General features: G+C 35.1%; 2 protein-coding genes across 4 annotated transcripts; both read left to right on the plus strand.

Annotated features, from left to right (window-relative positions):
- The first annotated feature begins 241 nt into the window (after nt 1-241).
- On the plus strand, nt 242-4,458 carry LOC127858152 (uncharacterized transmembrane protein DDB_G0289901-like). Of its 3 annotated transcripts, XM_052395115.1 has the most exons (4): nt 308-387; nt 1,638-1,759; nt 3,024-3,916; nt 3,950-4,458. In XM_052395115.1, exons 2-4 carry the CDS (start codon nt 1,638-1,640, stop codon nt 4,270-4,272), a joined length of 1,338 nt encoding a protein of 445 aa, XP_052251075.1. In that variant the 5' UTR covers nt 308-387; the 3' UTR covers nt 4,273-4,458. The 3 variants fall into 3 exon arrangements, with proteins under 3 accessions (XP_052251074.1, XP_052251075.1, XP_052251073.1); XM_052395114.1 differs by having other exon boundaries at nt 242-376; nt 3,024-4,458; XM_052395113.1 differs by having other exon boundaries at nt 311-387; nt 3,024-4,458.
- Nucleotides 4,459-12,944: 8,486 nt separating this feature from the next.
- Nucleotides 12,945-13,484, plus strand: LOC127858479 (uncharacterized). The gene has a single exon (XM_052395668.1). The coding sequence runs from the start codon at nt 12,945-12,947 to the stop codon at nt 13,482-13,484; it is 540 nt and encodes a 179-aa protein (XP_052251628.1).
- The last annotated feature ends 6,502 nt before the right edge of the window (nt 13,485-19,986 follow it).

The following is a 19,986-nucleotide window of genomic DNA, read 5'->3' on the forward strand; positions in this document are numbered from 1 at the left end:
CCTTCCAAATGAACTAGTAGGTCCAGTTTTTCGAAGTTTTTGTTAAATACACTTTCTCCTTACCGTCTTTTATTGTTCTATTTTGGGTTTTTTAATATCAGCTGATTTTTGAAACAGTAATTCATTATAAGTCACGCTTAAAAACGTTATGTTGATACAATGTGTAAAACGTATAAACCATTAAACCAAACTGCATGTGAATGGCATCTGGCTATGTTCTAGATAAGTCCTAGATATTGTGCTGTAAGAAGTCCCGTGATTAAAATATATTATTAAGTTACTTTTGTTGACAGCTCTTACCACGAAGTGTGAAAAGAAGAATATAAATATAAGCCTCCGAATCAGACTTCCTCAGTGTTGGACACATACGTGTAAGGTACGTGTAAGGTACGTGTAATGTTGAAGAAGAATATGATAGATATCGATAGGATGTGTGTGTTTTTTTCTAAATAGTTTAATTATTAAGTTTTCTTTTTTTAAGGCATCCTTCGAATTGTTGCTGTCTGTTTTAATTACAAAACAACATCATTCTTGTGTAATTCATATGTAAACGAAAGAAGTATGAATCACGTACTTAACAATAAAAAAAGTGTTTTATAAACTTAAATGCCAAAAAAGCATTTGTAAACGTGGATTTGAAGACTGAATTATGCATAATAAGATCAAGGTGTAAGCTATTTATGCTTTTCTATGTAATCTACAATTGTATATGATGTGTAATCGTGTGTTATCGTTTGTTATCTAGTATATTTTATCAATTTGTTATATCTTTTTAAATATTTAAAGGATTATATATGAAATAAGTTATATTGGGCGCATGAACAGACAGTAATTTAACACAAAATATTCAAGAAAAAAGTATTTAACAGAGAATGTGTAACAATAAAGATGAATTTTAGCTTCCTATTTATTAAACAATACAGTTTAAAAGTTACCTTGGAAAACTGTTGTTTTTTGTACATATAAAAAGTAAATGAAGTAAGAGTGAGTGAACAACTACCGATTTGTGAAAACCATGAGCGCATCATTATTATTTTATAAAATCGAAGCTTATAGTTTCGTAGCATTGATCTTTAAGGGGCATGTTCACAGATTTGTTTAATGTCATTAAATATAGTTTTACATATGTTCACATGTACACAGATTTGTTTAATGTCATTAAATATATTTTTTACAAATATTTAATGTTTTGAATCGTTTTAAACAATACAAATATCAAGAAAAGGTTGAGTAAAAATTATTGTCTTGCCTGGAATTCGACCTCGGCAGCGCTCACGCTATTGCTTCCGAAGGTAAGCCTTAACCCATTTATGCCCAGTGGACTCTCCCATCCTTCTAAATTGGATCAATTTATTTCCAAAAGTAGGGGTGTCTGGTATATTTATTTCTATTTTTAGAATATTTCTTACAGAAATTTCTTTAAGCAAACAGCGCAGACCCAGATGAGACGCCGCATTATGCGGCGTCTCATCTGGGTCTACGCTGTTTGCAATGTCCTTTTTTCAGGACGCTAGGCATGAATGGGTTAAGCTAGAGGTTTACAGATAAGTAAAGGCAAGTAATAATCTGTTAAGTATACAAATGTTAGTATTACACGTGTAAGAATATTAATCGGAATGTGTTTCTCGACCATTTAGATGCGGTTTCTAACGAGTCTCCTGGTCGCGTTGTTAGTCGGATGTTGCTGGGCGCAAACTGTCGTCGACAAGATCACTGACAAGATTGGCGACGACGACGTTACGAACTTGACCGTCATAGTGTAAGCGTAACACGGATATTTTTTGTACATGGGCCGTACTTTGTAAAAAGGGGGTTTGATTCATTAGCGTATTGTCACAGATTAGCCTGTGCAGTCCGCATACTTTTAGGCTAATCAGGGACATCACTTTCCATCTAAACTGGTTTTTGCTAAGAAGATACGATCTTTTAAAGAAATTATCAAAAATGCAGAAAGTGTCGTCCCTGATATGCCTGTGCGGACTGCACAGGCTAATCTGGGACGACACTTTACGCACATGCACAAAACCCTTTTTTCACAGAGCACTGCCCATATGGCAATACATGAATAACAAAATTAGTAAATTATTGAATTGAAACGTTGTGGTTTGTATATATATATGCATACTATTATTACACCTTTGTTTTAGTTCTTTCTTGAAAAGAAACAGGTGGAAGTAAATAAATGTTTGTTAATGTGTTGAAATTTCATTGAAAGATAATTATAGTTGCTGTAGCTTACTAACTTTAATTCAAAACACTATACAAGATATATTATAATATAACAGTATAATAAAAATTCGGGAAAACATATATCATTCAGCACACTATACAAGATAGATAATTATAAATAAGTAAAATGAAAATTCGTTGTTACTGAGCAGAAAACAACATAAGCTATACAAGTATGAAACTGGTAAAGATATAAGGGGGATTCTCTTCGGCTTTGACCAGTTTATCATAATACATACAAACTTTAGACACAATAATTTATGAGTCAATAGGCTTTAAGTTGTATCAAACAAATTAATGAAAACCAAATTAGCAAAAAAAAAAATCGGTTAAAACTCAATACGTGTGTAAGAGAATAATACAAGACTTTAATTAAAAAAGACATCGAATAAAATTTCAAGTACAAGAATACTATTAAATTATTGGATAATTGCTTCGCGTTAATCGTGCGATTATTCTCGTCAGTATTCTTTGCATATTCTTTCATACAACAGATATAACACACTGTTTTTCAAAAAAAAAAAATCGAGTTAAAATGTCGATGTCGTCGTTGAAATCTTAATTGCTACATCGTTATAGATTGTATTTCAGCAAACAAATTATATTTATGATACAATCAACATATAATACTTTTTGGTTGAATATTCCTCGTTTATATGTACATGTATGTGTTTGCTCGATAATTACACAAACACATTTTGACATTTAAATCATGTACACCCGATTTATATGATGCTCATGATATATCTTCCATAGAAAGCATATCAAGAGTAACATACACACTGATATTGCAGGGTTTCTAAGACAGAAGGTGACAAGGGAAGCTCAGGGTCCGGCTCAGGCGGTCCAGAATCTGCCGTTAAACCAGATTTTAAACCAGAAAGCATCGCACCAGTAGATGCCGTGAAGTCAAGTAAAGGCCCCGATGCTTCAACAGCCCCAAAGAAAGACGCCGGTACTGGGGACTCGAAGAGCGGAAAATCCGGAAAACGTGGAAGATTCGACGGTACAGAAGGAAGTGGGGTGGATAAGCAATGGGGCGATCGCGGTAATCGGTCTGGGAAACAGGGAAGAAAGGATAATTTTGGGCCGAAATGGGTACATGATGCTCAAGGCGGTAACAGGAGCGATGGTAACAACGGTAGCCGTGTTGGCGGTAGCAGAGGAAGCAACGGTGGCCGTGATGGCGGTAGCGGAGGAAACAACGATGGCCGTGATGGCGGTAGCAGAGGAAGCAACGGTGGCCGTGATGGCGGTAGCAGAGGAAACAACGGTGGCCGTGATGGCGGTAGCGGAGGAAACAGCGGTGGCCGTGATGGTGGTAGCGGAGGAAATAACGGTGGCCGTGATGGTGGTAGCGGAGGAAATAACGGTGGCCGTGATGGCGGTAGCGGAGGAAACAACGGTGGCCGTGATGGCGGTAGCGGAGGAAACAACGGTGGCCGTGACTGTTGTAGCGGAGGAAACAACGGTGGTCGTGATGGCGGTAGCGGAGGAAACAACGGTGGTCGTGATAGTGGTAGCGGAGGAAAAAGTGGCGGTGGTCGCGGTGGCAACAACGGAGGAGGCGGTCGTGGTAGACGCCAGTCAAAGAGTGGGGGAAATCAGGGTATTGAAAACAGCGCGAGCAGCACTAACGATGGTGGTCGTGACGGTGGTAGCGGAGGAAACAACGGTGGCCGTGATGGTGGTAGCGGAGGAAACAACGGTGGTCGTGAAGGTGGTAGCGGAGGAAACAACGGTGGTCGTGATGGCGGTAGCGGAGGAAACAACGGTGCCCGTGATGGAGGTAGAAGAGGAAACAACGGTGGCCGTGATGGCGGTAGCGGAGGAAACAACGGTGGCCGTGATGGCGGTAGCGGAGGAAACAACGGCGGTCGTGATGACGGTAGCGGAGGTAACAACGGTGGCCGTGATGGCGGTAGAAGAGGAAACAACGGTGGTCGTGATGGCGGTAGCGGAGGAAACAACGGTGGCCGTGATGGTGGTAGTGGTGGTGGAAGTAGCGGTGGGAGAGGATCTGGTTCCGGTCGTGGCAGGTGACAATAAATGCAGAGGCGCTGCAATTTTTACAGTATAATATACGTTTTCAGCAATATATTTTGAGCGTTGTGTAATGTAATATTGACAGTTGGTAAGCAAAATAAACAATTCATTGTATTACCGGTATAAACTATGTATTAGAGTATCTGAGCATGTTGCACGATAAATAAATAATGCGTTAAGACACTTTTGTTTATTTATTAAATTAAAACTTTAACAGTGAAGGAGTTTTCATAAATTTCATCGTCGGTAACAACGATGTATTGTCTCGATAAAATATATTTCATGAACAAAAAGCGTGTTTTCGAAACATTTAAGTTTTCACAAAAGGTGTATGTTTTTGTGTTGATTTGAACGTATTGTTAACGAGACCTTTAAGACCAAAACAATATTTTGATATCAGTATGCAACGCCAAAAAATGGTTTTTCTTCGTTGCTTACTTATTAGCCCTTAATTTAATGGGTTTTTTTTTGTAGAGCATATTGCACCTCAAATCAAATTACAAGAATGTATTCACGAATTATGAATATTCATTTGCCGTTTTTTACTGTCCAAGGAAGGTAGAGTGACTTCATTAACTGGTGCAAATATCAGGTGAGACATGTGATGCATCGCAGATTAAAGCACATGGACGACATTCACATAGATATTTTTTTCTAATTCGCCACAATTAGTCACGTCTGCATGGGTTGCATATTAGTAGTTTGCAAATTAGAACATGTCGCTCATTGTCAAATACATAAATAAACAATAGCTGTCACTAAAGGATGACATATGCCCCCGAAAAATGCTTTTTCAAAACCTAAACGCAGATTTCGAAACTTAAACGCGGATCCTAAGTTCAAGGTCAGGGTCAAAGGGGTCAAAATTTGTGTGCGTATAGAAAGGCTTTGTCCATATACACATACATACCAAATATGAAGGTTACATCTTAAGCGACATAGAAGTTATGAGCATTTTTCGAAACCTAAACGCAAAGTGTGGCGGACTTTCACACAGGACAGACGGACAGACAGATGGACGGAAATGCGATCACTATATGCCCACCTTCAGGGGCATAAAATAAAAGTTAAAAAGTTTAAATGATATGTTTAGGTATCTTAAACTTAAATTCATAGAAGCTATTAGTGACAAAACTGGTTTACAATTATTTTGTCTCGTGTCATTTCCCTGTACCATAGTTTTACAAAGGGTGAGATTTTCAGCCAGCATGTATTGACATACTGTTGCCTGAACATGCTGAAATGCAGATTATATCGGTCATTTATTTGTGGATTGATATGTATTCGAAACTTAAAACACATGGGATGTAACCATAAACCATGAACTGCGGAGATAGCTGAACTGCGGAGCTAGCGCCAATTGGACACGTATATTTTGACACATGGACACCAGAAACTTATAATTGGACTAATTTATCTAATACGCGTATGATAATACTTTTACTATATGCCAACCATGGCCTAACATATAATTATCAAATACATACATATTGTATGACTCAGACACGGTTTTTTTTTTAGTTGTGCTAGTAACTTCATTGCACGTGTAGTTGGACGCGTTACATCCAGAGCGACAGTGCATTTTGTAACGCGTATAGCTTGACATGAAACAACAAGACAAACAATATAAGTAAGATATGTTGCAATCGAAAATTGAAATGCCTTCCGAGATTTAAATTCGGACTTATAACCGTCAAATATATAGTATGATATGTAAACAATGTCCAACGAGTCACAATAAGACAGGTAAGAAGCGTACAGTGACAGATTAACCAATTTATGCCTAACGTCTAGGAAAAAGGCCTTGGCAAACAGCGTAGACCCAGATGAGACGCCGCATAATGCTGTACATAAATGAGAGTTTTTCTATACGGGTTGGTCCGTAGGCGCAGTCGTGAAGACGAAGAGGGCCTTTATATACACTCTTTCATATACACACACACATTTTATATGACATATAAATGTCTCAACTGCTTCATGCTTATGACATATTGAGTATTGCAACCCTAGGTACAATTGCAAGTGACGATTATACGTACATTTTGATTAGTGAACTTATTATATTTTTATATTTCTCGATCTTGGATATATAGAACATTAGCTGCTCCAAGTTTGTATTTTCTTTCTTTTATTTTTTCATGACTTATGACTCGATACTGTTTTTCTCGTTTTCTTAGAGGAGACAATAACACGTGGGTGCTATTTTTTTCCACTTGTTCCACCTAATGTTCTAACATGAATGAATATATAATTTGTTTATATACAAATACATACCGAATAAGTAGTGCTTAACCCATATTTATGTTCACAAAAGTAGATAAAGATAAAAATATTATAATTTCACTACTCAAAATGTCGTTTAAATGTTTTCAAACCTAAAATACTACTCAGCTTTTAAATTAGAGTTTTTAGCTCTAAAATGGGCAGTAACAGAAAAGTTTTCTGATTACTTGACCAACAATCACTTTCGTGTGTTAGTAATTTTGTCATTAAAAGAGGTATCTTATTTAGAAAGATTAGGGAAATTGATGAAACTGTTAACAATTAGTTTTACCTATAGTTTATAGGCAACAAGTTCTTTGTGGTCTACACACGGAGGTTGGTCATCCCGGAAAAGACAGAACAGCACGTTTGCTGCGAGAGCGTTTTTACTGGCCATTTATGTTAACGGATGTTGAAAACTGGATTTTAAATTGTGACAGATGTTTGAGAAGAAAAACTTCAACGAACATCAGAGCTCCATTGATAAATGTTAATACCACATATCCTTTGGAGTTAGTTTGCTTTGATTTTCTGAGTGTTGAACCTTGTAAGGGTGGATATTCAAATATTTTGGTTATTACTGATCATTTTACTAAGTTTGCCATGGCTATACCAACAAAAAACCAAACTGCAAAATCTACTGCAGAAATATTCTATAATAATTTCTATTGTGCACTATGGTATACCTACAAGGTTACATAGTGACCAAGGTGCCAACTTTGAATCTGAAATAATCAAAGAATTGTGTACAATTGGAAACATAAAAAAATCACATACTACTGTTTATCATCCACAAGGAAACTCTGGTCCAGAGCGATTCAACCGTACACTTTTAGACATGCTTGGAACATTGGAAAATTCAGAAAAACAAAATTGGAAGAAATATGTAAACTCTTTAGTATATAGCTATAATTGCATACCTCATGACTCCACTAACTTGTCTCCCTTTGAAGTGATGTTTGGTCGTAAACCAAAATTGTTTATTGATGCTGTTTTTGAGAAAGCAAACCCTGATTCGAATCAGAAAAGTTTTTCAGAATATATTGCGGATATGCAATGTAGAATGCAGAAAACCAGGGATATTGTTGAAAAACACATTGATAAAGCAAAATTTAAACAAAAGTCAGTGTATGACAGGAAAGCTAAAGCAGCTAAACTTGAAGTAGGAGACAAAGTTTTGGTCAAGATACTTGCTTTTAAAGGAAAACATAAGATATCAGACAAATTTGAAGAAGAACTTTATACTGTAATTGAACAAATGAATGATAATGTGCCAGTTTATAAATTTCAGGGCTTAGAAACAAAAGGTATAAAAACTCTACATCGAAATCATTTGCATTTGGTTGCAAATCAAGATGAAGAAATCATTAGGATAAATGATTTTGCAGGACAGAAAGAACCGGTACCGGATGAGTACAAAGAAAATGTTTCTGTAAAAGAGAAACTTGATGGGGAAGAAAGTGACGTCACTGAGTCAGAAGATGAACTAGTGCAACTTGTATTTGGGGACGCCCAAACGAAGACCGTTGTTACGGATGATCAAGTTGTAGTTCATGTATCAGATAATGGACATACTGAATGTCCAAATACTGTCATTCAAGATGACAGTACATTTGAAAATGTTGAACATGTAGGAGTTACAAGTGAAGACCAAGATGGTGTAAATGTAGAAGAAAGCCCTGTTCTTACTGAAAATGTTGATGAGGTTTTAGAACCAAGTACTGAAGAAAGGGAGAGTGTGCAAGTGAATGATGTAAGCGAGTCAGCGAATGAGGTTAGAGAGCGTGTTGAAGATCAAGATGGAAGAGAGATACCAAAACCTGCACCAAGAAGGTCAGACAGAGTAAGAAATGTCCCAGATAGGTATAAAGATTTTAAAATGTATGCATGTGTAAATATGCGAGAAAATTCATGGTTCACTATTCTCGAAGAGTTTATGAACAGTGAATTGATTGAAACAATTTTGTTGTTGCTTTTCATGTGTGTATTATATTGTGTGTTTTTACAATCGGTATGCATTGTGTTGCATCAAATAGCCAGATATTTGATACACAAGTTTATTTTATATTCTATGTTGTGTGTTTTATTTTGTTCTAAATATGTGTTAGTCTATGTGAGGACACATATTCAAAACAGAGGAGAGCTAAATGTGCTGGCTACATGGTAAGTATTAGTAGTCTGTATCTGTAGTCTGTACAGATCTAGTTGTAAGTATGAGTTGTATATTTGTACTTGTATAGATAGTTACTGTACAATTGTAGTGGTAATGTATTGTAAGTTGGTGTAATGCTTACTTTATTGTATTGGTATAGTACTGTATCATAGTAAGTTTGTATTTTCTTATGTAAGACAGACTATGTTATGTGACAGGGACAATTCTTGTGACATTTGACAAATATTATGGACATACACATGTTATGATGAGGACATCATTTATGAGCTGGGGGAAGTGTGTAACCAGTCACAAATTCTATTTAAAAGTTGTCTCCCTTGTGTGCATAGTTGTTTTTATCCTATTTTCTTTCCTGTACATTGAATCTGTTGGGCAAGTTTTCTTTCCCGCTCTGGCAGTAGTATTTCATGGGTTGAGCTGGAAGGACATGCTTTTTCAAATGTAATTTAAGAGCCGTTCTTCTTTGAGGTTAGTATAAGTCTCTTGGTTGCAATAGTGTTTTTATAAAGATTGTGGCTAATTGATTTGTGTTGGACAAGTAATTATCTAATATATTGTGCATTTATATTAATTTGTAATGTGTTTCCGCGACTTGGCAAAATGGCAGCACTTCTCAGAATTGCTCTTTCCTATCTTAGTCACTATTTCTGTATGCTTTATTAGCACATGCATTTAACTTGCAGAGCTTAACATCTTCACGGAGAATCCTGTGTGTAAGATCAGTGTGTGAGGGTAAAGCAGCCATTCCATAAATGGTAAGAATATTGAAATATTGTTAAAGTCATGAATGTATTATAAAAGCGGATATGTATGTTTTATATTGATCATTATATGGTTTTCTATGCAACTTTGTATAAAAGCCACTAGATGACCATCATATTATTATGTATGTTATTTTACTATAATTTGTGTTATTATTAATTTCAGGTTGTCTTCATATCTGGAATTCAACATTGAATATTTAATATGTAGCACTATAATAAAGTATAAAACAACCTTATAAAAGGTTTACATGTCTTAAATCTTCCTGAACATTAACGAACCCGCACTTGTGGAACAATATAATTAAGTATAATTAATATATAAATACCACCAGTGTTACAAATGGAAGTATTCTTATATCACACACATACAAATTTATAATCTTCCCATGAAGAGGACATAGACATGTTCATTTACTTAATATTATAAAATAATAATTATTGATTATCTCAATTATGCTTAAAGTGACCTATATTATACTTTGCTGTTTTCCTTAAAATTCTTTGCATTCATGCAACATTAATTTGTAAGTTTTCAATATGTATGAACATAGTTTGGAGTTTTAAATAGTGCAATTTGTGAAACCGATGTTTGCAAAGTTACATATACTTCTGTCAAAGTAATCTCAGCAAAAAGGTGCTTATCATCAACATCAAAACTATTTAATACAACTCGTCGCTTTATTGCTATAGTGCTCTCCATTTTTTTTCAAAAATGTGTATTTTATTGCTGTGTTCGTGAGAACGAGATCTTTAATATGACGTAATCGGATTCAAGATTCAGTCGTCACAGAAGAAGATTTTCGATTCCATTTTGCTCTATCTCCCACATTTTTACAAACGGGTGAATGCTGTACTACAAATCTCCGGGGCTTAGAGCAAAGTAGAATTCAAGCTCAGTACAGCATTAACGATTTTGGTTGATTTTTTTTTACCAGAATGCTATATCTCCATATATAAAATTGCAAATAACATTCACGTATTAACATATGGCAAATAACATTAACATATTATTTACTAAAGTAAATATTTAATAATTCATATTCTCCGTTTGCTGATAAACACACCGGTATATTTTTGTCCACATACGTTCATAAATAAGTGAGAAAATAAAGATTAAACCTTTAAATGCGTATTTCTCCAAAACAATGAAAATGGTAGTTAGAGAGCTAAAGCAATCAAGCGACGAACTGTAATCTAATTGTATGAATATAATTACCGAAAACACGTATATTCTAATAAATTGAACCCGTCATAAGAAAATGTGTCAAATATTATATGCGACCTGCACAGCAGCAGATCAACTAACGCATTGGGCATTTGCGCTGTCTTGTCCGGAGCTACTTTTTAAGATATGGGCCGTGCTCTGTGAAAAGGGGGTTTAATGCATGTTCGTAAAGTGTCGTCCCAGATTAGCCTGAGCAGTCCATACAGGCTGATCAGGGACGACACATTCCATTTTTATGATATTTTTTGTTTCAAGAAAGTATCTTCTTAGCAAAAATCAAATTTAGGCGGAAAATGGACTGCGGACTGCACAGGCTAATCTGGGACGACGCTTTACGCACTTGCATTAAACCCCCTTTTCACAGAGCGCGGCTCATATAGTCATTCAATGTTTCGCAGTCTCATTAGCGGACAGAGTAACTGTCACAACTCAGTCAAATTACTGAATTGTTCTTAAAACAACTTATAGTCATCTGACCGTGTTCAGCGTCTCGTGATAGTCTGATTTACCGACAGAGGTTAATATTTGCCGGCGGGGTTCTTTGTGTGGCATTATAAACGCGACGGTCTGTCAACGCCGTCAGTTACCGTCAAGGATTAACTACAAGGTTAGTAAGGTGAACATATAAATGTAATGTCCCTGCATTCCTTCGTTAAATTTAAATGAATTAAAACAAAGCGTATGTTGCTGTAAATTGTATTTTCAGGAATAAAAAGTGCAAACTGTTTACATAATTAGTATACATCTAAGATATGTTCAGAAATTGAGTGTGTACAAGTTTGAATATAAATGTTTTACGTTTCTTTACTCGATACAAACTTATCTTTTTGGGGACATGAACGTACTATGTTTCTTTGTTTTTAACAAAGTTATTAATTATCTGGAATTCGAGTCGAAAAAAAACAACATCAAAGTGTTTTTCTCACTTTCATAATTGAAAATACATCACCTGTTTGCTGCACTCTAAATATACATAAAAAATAATTTATATGAATGCATTACATAAAAAAGTGATAAATCATTGCTACATATGTTTGCAACAAAATATTTACTTAACCCGTTGAATTATTGTAAAGTATGTTTCACTTTGTGTAGATCTAGTGGCACTTGTTAATTTACCTTAATGGTTAAAAACGTAATCGAAGCTGTTCAATCAACCTCAAAAATGAATGGTAAAAAATACACACTGCATTTGACGATAACGCCAATTTACAACGTATATCATAGATTTCAAGATTGCAAGTCGCGTATTTGCAGTCGTTGAACCCACCTTTTCTAATCTCAAAATCTGTCACTAAATATTATGATCTAAGGGCCACTCGATGTTTCTATTTTAGGATGCGTTGCCTAGCTGTTTTAGTGTTTGGAATGTTGATGATGTGCAACGTCAATGCCGATGAAAGTTTCGGAGCCATTCCCCAAATTATCGTGTATGGTTACTGTATTGTATTAAACTCCTATAACTTTACAGACATGTATTTCAATTTCGCAGTATTGTGTGTTTGCCTTATCAGTTTAAATATGCTGAAAAACATAGATTTTTTAATTTGATAATTAAACAAAATATGTTGCAAAAAACTCGTACTTTTGTTTATTTTTACTTATTACATGTTGTATTGACATTTACTAATGCAAGCTAAAACACATTATTTACCAAATTATATCAACACACGAAAAACAAAAATTACAAAAGAAACAACATAAGTAATCGAAAGCACTTACATGCTGATTTCATTAAAGGCAACAATAAGCAAAATGTTTAACAAACTTTGATAATATATTGTGGCGTGTATTTTTTTGGCTGTAATAATGAGTCACAGTCAGAAAATCTTTAACAAATATATTTTTCATATCAATAGTTGTTGAATATATTGAATAACAAGCAGGCTCATTTTGATATTGACATCATTTTCTTTTTTATTACCGACAATTATATTTCAAAGAGAAATACAATTTCTATTGTCCTTATGATGCGTGGATATTCGATAACCAGGCTTTACTCGGATAACTCGTGGTAACATTCAACCTATTAAGAACTTAAATGCGTTTGTGTTGTCTATCGACCAATAAACACACTCAATCAAAATAATGTCTTAGTTAAATTATGTCAGGATAAATTATTATATTTTTAACTTTTAGTCCAGTGAATAAAGAAAAGATGAAAAATTTATGTTGCAGGGTATCTTCAAATGATGGCTCCATTGCATCCGCAGTTGACGTTAAACAAAACATACAATCAACAACGATGGCGCCAGTATTGGAGGTCAGCGAAACTACAAGCACCCAGCCCTCAAGTACCCAGGCTTCATCGACCACAACAGACGCCGGGCCCGACGTCTCTAAGAGTGGAAAAGAAGGAAGCGGAGCGGATAAAAAGATGGGTGATCGCGATGGTCGGTCTTGGCAAAAGGGTAGAAAGGATAACAATCGGCCGAACAAAGGAATGGATGGGTTACAAGGAAATAACTTTGATGGTCGGGTTAGTAGCCATCGAGAAAGCATTAATCGAGGTGGTGTTGATGTTGGTATCGGTAGAGATAGGAGCAGTGGTCGCGATGTTAGTAACGGAGGAAGCCGCGGTGGTCGCGATGGTGGTATCGGTCGCGGTGGACGCGGTGGAAACAACGACGGAACCAGTCGAGGGGGTCGCGACGGAATCAATGGTGGAAGCAGTCGAGGTGACCGTGGTGGTGGAAACGGTGGAGGCGTTGCCGGAGATGGTAGCAGTGAAGGTGGAAGAAACGTTGGGAGAGGATCTGGTTCAGGTGGCGGAAGAGGACAATAACATATACGGGCGTTGTCATTTGATGTTGCGTATTTTTCATTATGTGACATGGTTTTTATGAGTAATGTGTGAGTTACTTGTAATAATTGGAATATTTTCAAACATTTAATATGCACAAAATGGCTCATGTTTTTGGTTTTTAGTACTATTTCGTAAAGTAAGTCAGCAAAATATGTTTCGTGAATGCTTTTTACTATGGGTAAGTATATAAGTATCATATAAAAACATGATATGTAAAATCCTCGTTATTAATAATATATTTCTTAAACTATCAACAATAAAGGAGTTATTATAAATATTCCAGCAGTGTATAAACGTTGTAGATGACCTGGATGGAATTAAGGATGCGTGTTAAGCAAAAATAATAACTTTTCAACGAAATATGTATGTGTTATGACGATTTTTACGAATATTTTAGAACACGATACTTTTGTGTTACGCTTGTAATGTCAAAAACTCGGATGCCTTTTAAGTGGTGGTTTTCTTTTCATCCGGAGAATATAAAGGTATTTCGAAATGCACAATCGTGTTTAAACGCATCCGATCGAATAACTTGTATCGAGGTGTTTTATTTAAATACCACGCATCTGCTTTAATAAATATAAAAAAGAAGCCAAATTTTGTATTAGAATATGAGACACATGATACATCGCAGCACCATTGAAATTTTTATTTTTTTATGATCAGCATAGCCAAAACTGCATTAGTGTCTATTGTTCAATAAAAGCTCCATACTGTCCATAGAATTATGCTTAGTGTTGTAAGTGCAGCTTAACCCATTAATGCCTCGTGGACTCTCCCATCCTTTTTAATTTTAATTGGATCAATTTATTTCCAAAATTAGGGATGTATAGTATATTTATTTCTATATTTAGAATACTTCTTACAGAAATTCCTTTAAGCAAACAGCGCAGACCCTGATGAGACGCCGCATCATGCGGCGTCTCATCTGGGTCTAAGCTGTTTGCCAATGCATTTTTTCTAGACGTTATGCATAAATGGGTTAAGTAATGTGTTATTATATCGGAAAAACACGTTAACGTTAGCAATAAGAAAACCCTGTTATCGTCAGCAATATTGTGTTCTTAACCGTTTCAGCCGTATCATAGCCTTGCAAAATATTATCATACTCTTCCAATTATATTACCATTTGTTACTGGTTGAATCCAACATTCTGACTCCATTTTTTTATATACATGCATTTGGATTTATAAGAAATGAAAACGTGTATCATACGGTTGGCCGCAACGAGACATTTATCGTTGATCAACAACTATATTGTTAAACAATTTTAAACATGTACATTCCACACGTGCATAATTGGAAAGTATGCATCATGCACACGCTAATTGCATATACATCATGCACACATGGTTGGACTCTTTATAATTGGGTACGTTTAACCGAATTAGTATCTGTAAGTCACGTATAGTAAGACTTAGACCAACACACATGAAAAGTAAGACATGTAATATGCAAACGTAGTTTGTAGTAAAAAGAGCGATCAGCTTCAGTTGCAAATTTAAACATCTCACACATATAGAGCACATATAGACTAACTTTACTATAGCATCGTTTACGCTAGTGTGGTTGAACATAAGAAATGAGGATTGGATACGTGTCAATAAAATGATTAGCATCGCTATAGTATCGGTCAGAGAAGTGTGGTTGAACTAGTGACCATAAGACATGAGGCTGGGATCGAAGTAATCAAACATGTTTAGCTTAACTTAAGTAGCGGGCTGACTAATGTGGTTAAACTAGAGACCATGAGAAAAAGTGGCTGGACTCCTAGCCATCAAACACAGCCAGCAGAACTGGTAACCATCAACAACTGGTAAATATGTGATGTTTCGTTTATACGTGTTATATACGCTACTGAAATGACACTAATCATATCATTTATCGAATGCATAACATTTCTTATTAAAAAAAAGTGTGCATTCTGGGATATCAGATGTGCGTCACAGCATCCGGGCTAATTTAAATTGCACGCTCATTAAAGGTGAATTTTCAACAGATTGGTGTTTAACCACTCGAACTCTCAAATGCCCATTGTAAACCAACCCGAAAACACTTAAAAGGCTAAAACATAAATAAAATCACATTTGTGTTCTAGAAAACCCGCGGTCACCTGTGCGTCTGCAGCATCTCGTGATTGTCTGATTTACAAGCAACGTCATAGACTCGTCATAGAAATAATGCATGTCGTCTTATTAGCGTGAAAACAGGTCAGACCATTAGCTGACAACCGACTACTGCCGTTACTTCTTAGATAGGTATTATTACGCATTTGTTGTCCCGTAGAAAGTTACATTTCATTTAAGACCTTTCTTACTAAATTCAAGTTTTTAAGGGTTCATTTCCAACCCTTAGATACTGATAAGCAGCAAACAGCATAATAACAGACTGCGAGTTACTCGCACGCAGTTCTGGTTTTATGGTGTTTGCACATAGCAATTTTCACTTTGCTTCTGAGTGGGAAAGGGTTAAAAGGTTAGTTTGGTTAACCTAGCTAAGACAGAATATATACAGAATAGTTTATTTCGACATCGTCATAAACACACATATGCAATGACATGTAAATGCCCATTGAATTATTTCGTGACTATTTTCATTAATTAACCAAGGGCAATTGTAATTTAATCTTATCTTTCTAGGGAATATGAAGACCAAACTACTCACACACATTAGCATACATCTACGTTATTGTCCGTAGATTGAAAGCAACAATATTTAAATACAATTTTATAGATATTTTTATTAGACACACATTTAATTTGAAAAAACAAAAAAGCAATATTTTTTATATTTTTGTTGAATTCAAGACGATAAACATCCCATTTGTATAATTGGAATGCACTGTCTCCTTAAAATTTTGCAATTTGATCCATTATGCAAATGAATGCATACGTTGTCCTCGCATTTTATTTAGAATTATTATAATCCTTCTTAAAAGTGAAAATAACTTATAAAATACACACAACAATAATGTTATTAATGTAAATTAAGCATCTATTATTATTAGGAACAATACACTACCACCTATTATTATGGGCAAGTTCTGGTACGGTACGGTTTATAATTACTAGCTGACTTTACGGCAATGATATATGCCGAATAAAGATTCATAAAAAGAAAATAAGCTTTTTGTTTCATTATTTCTGATATAACACTTGAATTTGTTCTAGAAAAGCACGCTCGTGTGACTGTTAAAAACATAGTCGCGTGAGAGCTTAATTTACAGTTGTCATCGAAAGTGCACACGAGGTATTTTATGTCCGACAAACTGTCAAAACCGTCAGTTACGGCATTGGATTAACGGTTCAAGGTAGGTGAGGTGCAAATAGATTTGAAAATAATCGTCAAGGCTTTCAATTTTAATGAAATAAAATGAAATTTAATGTGTAATATATCTTATTTGCACCATTAAAATATTCATTTCATCGTGCTCAATAGACCTTTCTCAACACTAGATAACTTCTCCCGCGTAATTACGAATGATGTCTCTTTTTCACTTCCAGTGTTTTTTTTACTAATTGGAGCACGTATTTATATCCACTCAAAAACCAAATTGAAGCTAATAAATATGAAAGCAATTATATCATCGTGTTATTTGAGTATTTTATCGTAGAAAAACGAGAATACTATAAACCAGTTTTAATAAAGTATTTAAAAAAATATATTAAATGTGTTTAACTCAATTTGTTTTAAAGGGGTATTGTCACAGATTTTGGCATGTAAGTGTGTCATTAAATGTTTTATATTGATAAATGTGAACATTGGATCTAAAAAGCTTAAGTAAAAAAAATGAATAAAATTAAATAAAGAAAAAAGTAACACTCAACTGGGCTCGAACCACTGACACCTGGAGTGAAATATATATATTTTATACTTTATATAAGCAATTCTCGTAGTTTCACAAAATATAACGACAATAACAGAACTCTCCAAATTATGCAATCGTTTCGCGTTGCAGCGCTTTATAATTTTCAGGTTTTTAAATCGTCAAAAGATGCATATAATCGATATTTTAGAGCATGGTGAATGTTCAGTATTACTATTTCCTCAAAAATATCATAGCTACAATGGAGAAGTGCTAATCTGAAATATTTTTTTAATTGCGTCGTTTTAACAAAACGTGAAAAGTCACCTTTAATCACTGTGCCTGAATTTCGATGCAATTGCGACACAACGTTTTATTCTTAAAGCAGCAAAGCCAAGTTGACTTTTTCGTAAAACACGCACAGTGAAATGTACTCTTATTAAAGAAAACCTTTAGGAAATAATGGAAGTGCTCAGCGCACACATGTTTGACTGCACATGCTAATCTGGGGCGACACTTTACGCACATGCACGGCTCATTAATCTATTTATACGTAAGCGCCTTATAAGATACGACTTTCTATCAGATGATAAAATATTAGTTGTTGAAGCATGAAAGTTTATGTGATACACCTAAATTTGCAGCAGAAATAATAAATACATTAGGTGGCGTGTTAGTTGTAAGCACATGCAGGTCTTTATCCTTATCTGTATTACACACTTTCCATCGAATTAGCGATATTGTTCTAAACGCATGTTGCTAAGACAAAGCTCCTTGTCATCATGTAATTTGTATGACCTATTTGTTTCAGCAGATTATCAATACTCTGTTTTAAAAATAAGTGTATTTTGTTTAACAACTTACATCGCTAGACTTCCATGTCCTCTATTTTTCATAACCATATTAACAATTAAACGTGTGATTCAATGTAGTCTGAGCGTGATTTAATTTGTTTAAAGCAGTTTAAGCAAATTTCACAAATAAACTATTTTAAAATCTTCATGATAGTTTTAGATTACAAGTATTTAATTTAACGCGTTAAACGCGATTAATTATCAACTACTCCAAATGAAGGACTATGAAAAAAGTGACCGGACGATAGTTATGAACTGCACGTAATGATGTATTCACAATTTAGGGACGTGATTTCAAAAGCCCTATTGCTTTGAATAAAGAATTATTCTTTGCTAAACTTTAGTAGTCAACCAAACTTTAGTCGCGTTGAAGGTATAACATATCAATGTCTTTACCGAGTAGATAATGTTGTTATCAATTTGCCCTATACATATAAAGTTGAAAAAACAAACAAAAGTAAAATGGGGATACTTTATGTATTTGTTTCAAATGATCTATACATTAACAAATTCAATTTAAGATTAATTCTTTTCAAACAAATGCAAGTTAAAAATGATCCAGTTCTATAAGTTGTTCCTTATAAATTAAAAATGCATGAACACAATTAATTCCAACCTGTCAGACTAGAAGCGGCTTAATAACAGTCGATCTCTGTTTCTGATTTTTTTTTTAATTAAACGCAACTTCCGCTATCCAAAAATCATAGTTTTTTACAATGTTAAACTAAATATGAGGGGCAAACTACATTGTACTTAAATTGTTATCTTTTCAGATGCGCTACTGTGTTGCAGTGCTGGTGGCTATGTTTCAGATGCGCTGCTGTGTTGCAGTGCTGGTGGCTATGTTTCTGAGTTGCAGCGTCAACTGCGATGAAGCTTTCGGGGACACTACCTCAGTCCTCATGTACGCGTATGGCATTATAAATCAATACAAATCCCGTCTGTCAATTGAACAGTATTTTTTTGTCAATTTAATTTCGATGATAGATAAAACTTTAAAGTAAAACTGTTTCCATGTTCATGTCCACAAACAGTTTCTTATAATACCGTATATTACCTACTTTAAAATTCCATACACACCTTCGCATGTCTTCAGTCTATGCCATGACGAAATAACGAAATACATACAAATGGGGCTGTAATATTTTTAAAATATTGTTCATCGTTGTGTAATGATTAATGATATATTTGGACGAAAACACAGCTTATATACAATATTGGACGAGCAGATAGGCGACTTAAAGGCGAGTATGTCAGCTGTGTTTGAGTACAAGTATATCACAGTATTGAGCACAATGTTTTTAAACAGTCTGAGCGTTTATGAGTTTTGAGTTGACTACCGTCAAGTCCGCGAAAGAGCGATTTCGTTCTCGTCATAGCATAAGCTTCACGATAAATTAAGTGATGATGTTTTACAAAAACAATAGCCCTGGGAGAATATATACAACAAAATAAACGTCTATGAGCGCTTGATTAATAAAAATAATCAGCACTGATGCACTGTTTCAATAACAACGTGTTTGTTCGGTATAAAATAAAATATAAGCACAGGCATACTCGCGGTATATTAACATATATTAGTGCATATTAACCCTCCACCATTTATGAGTCATGTCAGTCACAGCCTTCTGCCTCGGTTTACATCACTCTCTCGTCAACACATATTTGAGCCGTGATCATTGAAACGGGGGTCCAGATTAGCCTGTGCAATCCGCACAGGCTTATCAGGGACGACACTTTCCGCTTTTATGACATTTTTCGTTTCAAGAAAGTATTTTCATAGCAAACATCTAGTTTAGGCGGAAAGTGTCGTCCCCGATTA

The sequence above is a fragment of the Dreissena polymorpha genome, chromosome 14 (genome assembly GCF_020536995.1).
Source record: "Dreissena polymorpha isolate Duluth1 chromosome 14, UMN_Dpol_1.0, whole genome shotgun sequence".
In the NCBI taxonomy this organism is placed as follows: domain Eukaryota; kingdom Metazoa; phylum Mollusca; class Bivalvia; order Myida; family Dreissenidae; genus Dreissena; species Dreissena polymorpha.

Coding starts and splice junctions, on each gene's coding strand:
- LOC127858152 (XM_052395114.1), top strand. CDS start 1,638: ATGCGGTTTCTAACGAGTCTCCTGGTCGCGTTGTTAGTCGGATGTTGC. Junction 1,760..3,023: donor ACGAACTTGACCGTCATAGT/GTAAGCGTAACA, acceptor CTGATATTGCAG/GGTTTCTAAGACAGAAGGTG.
- LOC127858479 (XM_052395668.1), top strand. CDS start 12,945: ATGGCGCCAGTATTGGAGGTCAGCGAAACTACAAGCACCCAGCCCTCA.